At 36.3% G+C, this 9,659-nt stretch overlaps 1 protein-coding gene across 1 annotated transcript; it reads right to left on the reverse strand.

Moving 5' to 3' along the window:
* Positions 1 to 3,623: 3,623 nt before the first annotated feature.
* Positions 3,624 to 5,636, reverse strand: LOC116266586 (putative disease resistance protein RGA3). Its single transcript, XM_031647853.1, has 2 exons — positions 5,072 to 5,636; positions 3,624 to 4,981 (listed from the first exon to the last, which is right to left on the reverse strand). Exons 1-2 carry the CDS (start codon positions 5,634 to 5,636, stop codon positions 3,624 to 3,626), a joined length of 1,923 nt encoding a protein of 640 aa, XP_031503713.1.
* Positions 5,637 to 9,659: the final 4,023 nt, after the last annotated feature.

Here is a 9,659-nt window from a genome sequence, read left to right on the forward strand (position 1 = left end):
TACATCTAAGTTTTCGTTGTTATAATTATTGTATATAAGAAGGAAAAGTTTTTGAAAATGGATAGAGATTGTAGACCATCAAGCATGATTCCAATATTGGGTCATTACTTGGTTTGTGGTCTTAATGAAGTCGGTAAATTAAAAATTAAAATCTTAAATGGTAAGATATTGGAAGAATGAAAAAGATGAAGGACTACATCCAAAGAGGGATATCGAGAAAGAAAAAGATCTTGAAAATCATAAAATCACATGTTTTGAAAAAGAAAGATATGTATTTGTATACATATATAAAAGCTTATGAAAATGATATTATATCAAGTAGAGAAGAGAAGATCAGAAAGAGAGATTTTAAAATGGAATACACGTATATATATATATATATATATAATATATATATATATATATATATATATACGAGAGTTTATAAATGTATGTTAAATCATAGAAAGAGAAACAACAAATAAAGATATTTTTGTGCATGCATACGTATATAACATGTATATACGCATACGTTTTCATGAATATGAAAATTAAGGAATGATTTGAAAATAGCAATCTTCAAATTTTGATATAGGCCGGAAGGGAGCTTGAACTCATACAAGAGCTTAAGCTAAGTCTCCAAGGCCCATTAGAGAGATTTCTTTTGAAAATGTTTTAAAAAATATGATTTATATAAAAACATAGAATGTTATGATTTAATTTGCTACAAGGAATATATTTCTTCTACCGTTGGGTATGGAAGGAAACAAATCATACAATAAGATGCTCATTAGGGTTCTAAATGGGATGATTAAAAGGAAACTAACGTAAAATGTCATGCAAATGCATATTAACATGTAAATATTCGTGAGGGTTTCTCTGGGTTGGACAAGTCCCAACCTCAAAAATCAATATGAGGATAAAGAATCCCCAAATCATACTCTCATTCTCACCATACATTCACATATAGACGGAAATCCAAACAACTATGCATGGATGATACATGAACAATATTCAAGGAAGGAAAGAGAGAGAGAGAGAAAGAGAGAATGATAGGAAGAGAAAGATTCAACTAGAAAGGAGAGCATAATATAACTATGAAATAAAAGATCATCTCATCTTTCGTGCTCCCGGTGTACTTGATCATAGCCTCTTGTTTCTAAGAAGAGATTAAGTGCTATCTCCTTTGGCCATAGGGAGATAAAGATGAGAAGAAAATGAAGAAAGGAAGACAATGCTACATTCAAAAAAGGGAAAATATGATTCAATCATGAAATGAAAGATTATCTCATCTTTCAATGCTCCCGGTGCACTTGAGCATAGCCTCTTTTTTCTAAAAAGAGGTTAAGTGCTATCTCCTTTTGCCAAGGGGGGATGAAGAATAGAGGAAAATGAAGAAAGAAAGAGATGAGATATTGATTACATACCTCTAGTGAGAATAACTTTTGGAAAAATGAACACCCTATATTGAATATTCCCTTGAGTGAAACTCCAAGATGATGCCTCCAAGAGGGTTGTGGCTTGCTCCAAGTTGGAGAGGAGTGAAAGAGGAAGAGGGAGAGACAAAGAGCTCAAGAGAAATCCCAAGTCTTCAAGTGAGAATACTCTACGGTTTCTCCTAAGGTTAACTTTGCCCAAGAGGGATGAAGTGGGGGGCATTTATAGAGGATTTTAGAGCCAAAACCCAAATTTGAATTTTTTGACATAAGAATACTAAAATCACCCTTTAAAAGAAGACTTTTTGTCAAAAGAAATGGCAAATTAGTCTTATTTACCCAAAAAGACTAAAATCACCCTCTAAAATGAGACTTTTTGTCAAAAGGAAGGGCAAATGAGTCATATCCACCTAAAAAGACTAAAATCACCCACTAAAAGGAGATTTTTTGTCAAAAGAAATGACAAATTGGTCTTGTCCACCCAAAAAGACTAAAATCACCCTTTAAAAGAAGACTTTTTGTCAAAAGAAAGAGCAAATTGGTCTTGTCCAACCAAAAAGACTAAAATTACCCTCTAAAAGGAGGTTCTTTGTTAAAAAGGAGGGACAAATGAGTCTTGTTTACCAAAAAGACCAAAATTACCTTCTAAAAGGAAGTTCTTTATAAAAAAGGATGGGCAAATGGGTCTTGTTTACCAAAAAGACTAAAATCACCGTCTAAAAGGAGGCCTTTTTGTTAAAAGGAAGGGCAAATGGTTCTCAAATGTTTGATTTGGATTTGAACTTGGGTTTTTGGATCTAATTTGGATTTGGATTGTGGCTTTGGACCAATTTAAATCCAAAAATTAGGTTTTGTGTTTTTAATAAAAGAGGATTATTTTTTTAAAAAAAATTGGGGTGATTACAGGCATGCGCTCTACACACACACACACATACACATAAGGTGCTTCAAGAGCCACGTCGGTACTGATTGACTTATATGGAACTTTAAGCTCTACCAGTGACCATTTTCCCCGCTATAGATTTCTTCCAAAAAAAAACCCACCAAACATTCACTTTGCGCAGATCCGTCGTATAGATACACATCTTTATTGACTCTTCCTTGAAACGCCAGTAATGTTCGTTCTAGGCAACGCTCTAGACCTATATCGGTGGATATTATCACTACTGTAGACTTCTTTCTTCTGTCAAACCATGGTCACTGCTATAGACTTCTTTCTTCGGAACTTCCCAAAGGCACGAATTTTTACTGACAAAGATACAGTATCCATCAGTAAAGCTTCCTTTTTACTGACACTTGGACATAAACATCAAAAAAGGAATTTTTAGGGATGCATATTTTTTCATGCTTCAATAAATACATGTTTTTTTTTTTATATTGAACACTCATATAAGAAGTTTAAGATGAGATGAACCTCTAATTAGGTGTAGTAACCAAATTAAAGGAAAGTCTTGAACCTTTTTAGATTTTGTGAGGCAAACACTTCATTAACATCCTAAGATTTGGAGCAATCTTATTTATGTCCAAGTTTGAAAATTATCTAGATATTGGGCATAATCAAATGAAGAGTAAGTACTGGTATGTACTGGAGATCTCCTTACTCATTACAATATTAAAAGGTGTGACATAAATTAAAAATTTTTCATTCAGACATAGGCTGGCAAATCATGTATGATCGAATACATGCCTTCTTAGAAAGCAATGTTTATGGCAATACAATAGGTAGTGATCTTCTATGCTAGTTACCTTCCAGGTTTAAATATGGATCCAACAGACTTGGATACACACACACACACACACACACACACACAGAGAGAGAGAGAGAGAGAGAGAGAGAGTGGTAATTCTCGGTTGTGGGACTCATCCAGCCATCTAACCAATCCATCATTAAGGATTGCTGAGAAAAAAACAAAGAAGCACACTCTCCAACTTCAGACACATTTGCTGACAACAGTTGCAATCTATTGATTTTTACGCATTTTCTCTACTTTTGGACACGGAAAACATAACATAAGAAATTTGTAAGATCCAAATCGAACAAGGGAGAGAGAGAAAAGAGCAGATGAAATGCGAAAATTCATATTTAACTAAACAATAGTTACAACCTGTCTTCAATTTTAAACACCACACACATTTCAGACAATTAAAATGAACTAAAAAATTTCAGGAACGTGATATAACAGCACCTCAAAATGATACAACAGCACCTCAAGCCCTTTCTGTTTCTATGTGTAACCTGTCCTCAAGAGAGTCCCTTAATTCTTGCGGCAGATCGACTGCGGGGCAGCAGGAAACAACTAGGTCTTCAAGATTCAAGAGGCAAGCAAGCTGTTCCTTTGCATCCGTGGGACTTGTTGTGGCTACTGCATCATTTTGTAGGGAAGTAGTATTATTGATGTCCACCAGGGACTTGAGATTGGGAAAGTCATAAAGCTCCAGACGCACCAGTTCTTGTAGACACTGCCAGTGGCCTCCCAAGCTGATCTCCTCAGTGAAACCTTGCAGGCCTAATGAATCTAGTTGGGAGAGACCCCACACCCACTCAGGCACCCTTCCCCATTTTAGCTTATCAACATTCGCGTCTGTCAAAGTTAGATGCTCAAGGGAGGGTAGAAACGTTGATACTTCTGATGGCAATGGCGATGGCAGTGTAGATTCCAAAGCTTCCCTATCCAATCTCAAGTCAGTGAGGTTAGGCAATTGCTTGAGCAATTTCCATCCCAATCTTGCACTTGGGCAATCCCACACTCTTAATTCTTGGAGCCGAGGCTCATAGTCATGCTCCTGCTCGGATAGAGCATAAAGCAAGCCTTGTGTTTGCATCTTTGGACAATTTTCAAGACCCGCCTCTCTTAAGCGTGGCATAGAAATTGTTGTTTCCCTCGATCCAATTGCTGGCCATCCCTCCCAATTGGGCAAATCCTGTACTGTCAGTACCTCAAGTGAAGGAAGATGAGTAGGAAGCTGCTTCACAGCCTTCAGATTAGTCAAATTCAACATCTTCAAAGCTGGCATGTGATCATCAGCTACTTGCTCTAGTCTACCACATCCGTCCACCTCCAATGACTCCAAGGCAGGCATGTCATGACCAATTGTGTTGAGTCCATCACAGCTCCCAATCTTCAAGGATTTGAGAGAAGGCATGCTCGCTATTTCACACACTGCTGGGCATTTATTGAGCTCTAGTTTTTCCAATGAAGTAATGCTTATTAGTTTTTCCGATAAAGGGCAATTTTCTAGCTTCAATATCCGCAGCTTGGTGTAGTCGGTCTTCAAATACCAACTTGGCATCTCTCCTTTATAATGACGTATCTTCAAGTTCTTGAGGCAATGTGGAGGTTCCAAAGCCTCCAGTATACAACTCTGTTCAGAAGCATCAGCAACTTTGTCATCATGTTGTTCCTCAAAGTCAAATTTCAAACCAGTTAGAAGATGCTTCTCCTTAAGCAATTGGGCTTCTCCTAAATTGACTTCCTTTCTAGCAGCCCCCAAACCTTCTATGGAGAATTTTCCCGTTAGGTTGTTCAAGTCTTTTAGTACCTTAATATTACATCCTCTTCTATCCTCTTTGTCATTGCATAAAAGAAACCTTTTTAAGGTCTGCAAATTGGTAAGCTTCCCCAAGCCTTCGGCTACAATTTTCAATTCCTCTGTACCTTCCAGCCCAAGATACCTCAAGTTGCATAGTTTACCTATTTCCTCGGGCACCTCTTCAATTTTACTATAACTTAAATCCAACGTTTGCAAGTTCCAAAGTCTGTCGATTGAACTGGGCAACCGTTTCACATCTGAATAGCTTAGATTGAGATACTTTAGTAGTGAAACACATTCAATGGAATTTGGCAGCTCATCCATTTCACATTCCTCCAATGACAACACCCTCAACCACTTGATGTTGGTGAATTGTTCCGACGGCAAGAATGCACAGAACAATGTGCGCAACTTATTTGCTACTAATGAAACATTATGCATGGACGTTTCTGCATCATCTACATCAAGCAATGACAGATGGCTGGTGTGCTCAGTAGGAGAGGCATGGCTATATTCCTTTCTACCTATATATGAGGCAAGGTCATGCAAAGTGTCATGCAGTTTTACATCCCCTTCTTCAGTTTCTTCAGTCATGCACCTATTTATCAAATCATCAATACATTGGTTTGCTGTCACTTCCACATCCATGCCTTTCTTTTCCTCAATCAATCCATGCGCCACCCATTGCATGGCCAATAAGTCCCTTTCTATCTCATAATCCTTTGGATAAATGCAACAATATACAAAACAACTCTTCAAAGACGCTGGCAAGTCAACATAGCTCAGCATGAGACCAGGAAGAATGTCACCATATTGAGGGAAAGATGATGAGGCCGCAGGAATTCGAATCCGATCGGATGTCATTTATTAAATCCGAATCCGATCCGATTTTTTAATCAGATATTAAATTTTTATCCATATCCGTTTTTTCGGATCGGATCGGTCGGATATCCGATTCAAATCGGATATATTGACATCCCTAAGCCTACTGCCTAATTTGGACTGTGGTGAGCACATGTGCTCTACCGGCCTGGAAAAATCCCCCAACCTTAATCTTCTACATCACCAAGACTTCTCCTTTCTCAAGTTTGGATGCATGATCCCTATGAAGCATACTTATTCAAATGAGAATCCCCAAAACAACCTGCACGTGATCTCCACTCTTTTTTTTTTTATTCAGGTGGATCTCTTTTCAATTTCTCTCTTAAAATATCTCTTTCTATTTTCTTCAATTTATCTCTCTCCTTTAATTTTTTTTTCTCTTTCTCTTTCTCTCTAAAAATCATTTTGCCTCTCTTTTATTCATCTCTTACTCTTCAATTTGTCCTTCTCTTATAGTCTCTTTTTCCCTCTCTTTCATTAGACTATATCTCTCTCTTCTATTTGTCTATTAAAATCTCTCATTTCTCTCTTCTATCCTAAGATAACTTGGTAGGTAAACCAAGCTAATAATTGAGATCAAAATAAGTCCAATCCCTTATACCCAACACTTTATGTCATTAATATATATATATATATATATATATATATATATATATATATATATATATATATATATATATATATATATTGTGAATCAGGAGGTAAGACTGTACTGTAGACTGAATGTGTGTGCAACATTGTTCTTTGCGGGTTCTCTCTCTCTCCCTATATATATATATATATATATATGTATATATATATATATGAAGGAGAGAGAGGAAGAGAGAGAGAGAAGGCCGGCAAAGAACAATGTTGCACACACATTCAGTCTACAGTACAGTCTTACCTCCTCTATTCTGATTCACAATATATATATATATATACACGTCAGGTTTCCCATTTTTTTTAATTTCTAGTTGTTGATTTTATAAGAAAGAACAATCCCATTAGTTAATAGTGGGAATCCAAAGTTTAACTTTCTCACCACTTAATTTGGACCATGGTTGGCAAGATCCATGATTGCTGCTAAAGAAATCCTCAAAAAATCCTCAACTCCAATCTTCTACGTCACCTGGATTTGTACTCCACTGACAATTAAGAAAAAAAAAACATTAGAGGCGAAGTGCGCTATTAAAGTAAACATGAAAAAACTTCCTAAATCACGTCCTAACCACTAACCAGTGAACAAAAGAGTAGATGTATATGTTCTCACCTTCAAATTTTTCGAAAGCAGGATATTTTGACAAATTTACAACAAATTTCAATGATTTTTTTGTCTCAAACGCCTCAATTTCCCTAATTTGGATCATTTTCCCTCTGATTTGATGGTCAATTATATTTATGGCCCATTTGGAACTAATTTCTGACTTTGAACCCAAGTTCAACCCCAATTTAGACTAATTTTATACTTCAGATCCAAAATCAAGTGTGGATCCAATCTTTTTTAAACTCATGCAATGACCAAAAACAGGTCTCTAAATCTAGAGCGAGATCCATTTCCCAGCTCCAAATCTAAAATAGATTTCTAGATCCAAATCGATATCTAAATCCCAGCTCCATTTCTAAAATAGATCACTAGAGCCATATTGGATCTGGATCTAAATTTCAGTTTTCTGATCCAAACCAGATACAAAAAGGCTTTTTGATCAGAACATGGATCCAAAACAGAATTTTAGATTTGAATATAGATCCAAATCCAATTCTATACCAATTTTATCCATATTTAAGCATTGGATCCAATTTAGATCAGATCTAGACCCAAATAGTTGTCTGAATCCAAACCTTTGGTCCACTTCCAAGTTTAGATCCAATTCCATGTTTCCATCTAAGTTCGTATCTAAAATCTAACACTCAGATCAAAATCTGAATTTCATATCCAAATTCTAGATCCAAATCCAAATGCATTAGTCTAGATCCATTCTAAGCTTTTGATCTAGACCCAGATCCAGGTCTGAGCCGTAGGTCAATTTCCAGATGTAGATCAACATTCAAGTTCTAAATTTATTATTTTGTGTCCATTTCCAACCCCAAAATTCTAAATTCGGCATGCCCAAATATTTGGGTCTGGTTTTGGATCCAAATTCAAGTTCCAAATCCTTTCTTGGATCAAGAATAGATGCGATGCATTATGGCGATTTTCCAAAATATCATTGATTTCTTGTTCAAAATTCTCAAAATACGCTTGAATTTTACTAAGATATCTTTAAATTTTCCACAATGCCATTGATTTTCCCTAAATATCCTTCATTTTTTCAAATGCACCTTTACTTTCTAAAAAAAAAAACAAATTGTTTTCTTTTCTCTCCGTGTGGGTCCCACTATTGTGTGGCAAGAGGTCTAGCCTAGGTCGCACCAGGCCGAATCGATGCCAGCCTGGCCTGGTCAAGTATGGTCCGGACCAGCTCGGCTCAACTAGCTATTGCCTAGCCGGTCTTGCCTCCTTACGGCCTAGGCCTGTTTGCGGCCAGCCCAGCTATGGCCAGGCTACGAAAACAAGTCAGAATATACCAAGGTTTGCTACTCAGCTAGTTCTATTGCCTAGCACAGTCAAACTCTCGCTCAATCTCTTTTTGGACAATTTTAACATTATTAAGTAATTATGTAATTTGAAACTATTAATGACTAATTAATAGCTAATTAAACTTTCAAAAAAGACTAAAATATCTTTGGGTCTCTTTCATTTATAAATAATCATTCATTTCTACCTTCTAATACATCAACATCCCCTTGGAGCCCTGTGTCTTTATAAATACTTTTTCATTTCTATTCTGTCTTCTCCAACTCTAAACTTTCTTCTTCTCCTCTTTTAACTTCAATCTCTCTTTATTACTTCCTCATTTTCAATCTTGAAGTTTTTATTCTCTTCAACTTTCACAATCGAGGAGCTCATGAAAGGCTCTTAGAGACTTTCTTCAACTCGTTGAGTTCTCAGTCATTTATTCTTCGACTTTATCAAGGTAAATGATAACTTCATAGAATCTTCTATCCTTCCTACACAATATAATCAAAGGCTGACTCAGTTCTTCTAAAATGCAGATGCCATATCACAAAGATACAAGAGACTAAAAACCAAGATATCCCTCCTCTCCTTAATGTTGGAGGTAATGAAGGAACCAAAATCGGTTGTAGGATAAACCATTTCAACTTTAACATTGTAATGAAAGTCTTTTAGGAGCTTTTCGAGCTCCGGCCATAGTCTATTGCCATCATAATGATATCATATCCTCTGAATGAGGGCTTTCACCCTGGTACAGATTGATGTACAACCTTCATACTCCTTGTGATACTTGAACATCTTTTCCAGCACCTCCAACTCACCTGCAGGCACCTCCAACTTGCCTGCAAGAACCCTACAGTTTTTAGATTGTTCTCTATCTTAATTCTCTCCTCTTCATTTTGCTCTTTCTCTCAAGCTATTTAATCTCTCCCTTTTTCTATTTTTAACTTCCCTCTCATTCTTTCTCGACTTTTCTCTCTCATTTTAACGTATCCTTTTCCCATTTTAACATCTTTTGCGATAATTCTACAAAATTTATCACCATGGCAATTTACTCTACCATCACCTAAAGAGGAAGCCTGAGCAATACTACACCATAATTGGTCGGATTAATGGGCCAGTGAAAATATAAATGTTAGTTCAATTCTCATGGGTGTTATTTCTCTGAATTACAAACAGTTGGAGTGTGCATTTTCACATCCAAATTTTAGAAAGCAGCGTATTTTAACAAATTTACAACAAATTTCAATGGTTTTTGGTCTCAAACATTCAATTTCCCTTAACTTGGATCATTT

The sequence above is a fragment of the Nymphaea colorata genome, chromosome 1 (genome assembly GCF_008831285.2).
Source record: "Nymphaea colorata isolate Beijing-Zhang1983 chromosome 1, ASM883128v2, whole genome shotgun sequence".
Taxonomy (NCBI): domain Eukaryota; kingdom Viridiplantae; phylum Streptophyta; class Magnoliopsida; order Nymphaeales; family Nymphaeaceae; genus Nymphaea; species Nymphaea colorata.

Excerpts from the sequence above, each read along its gene's own strand:
- LOC116266586 (XM_031647853.1), bottom strand. The coding sequence starts at position 5,636 with ATGCAATGGGTGGCGCATGGATTGATTGAGGAAAAGAAAGGCATGGAT. Across the intron at positions 4,982-5,071 it reads GAGGTATCTTGGGCTGGAAG|AGGATAGAAGAGGATGTAAT; the intron begins GTACAGAGGAAT and ends GCAATGACAAAG.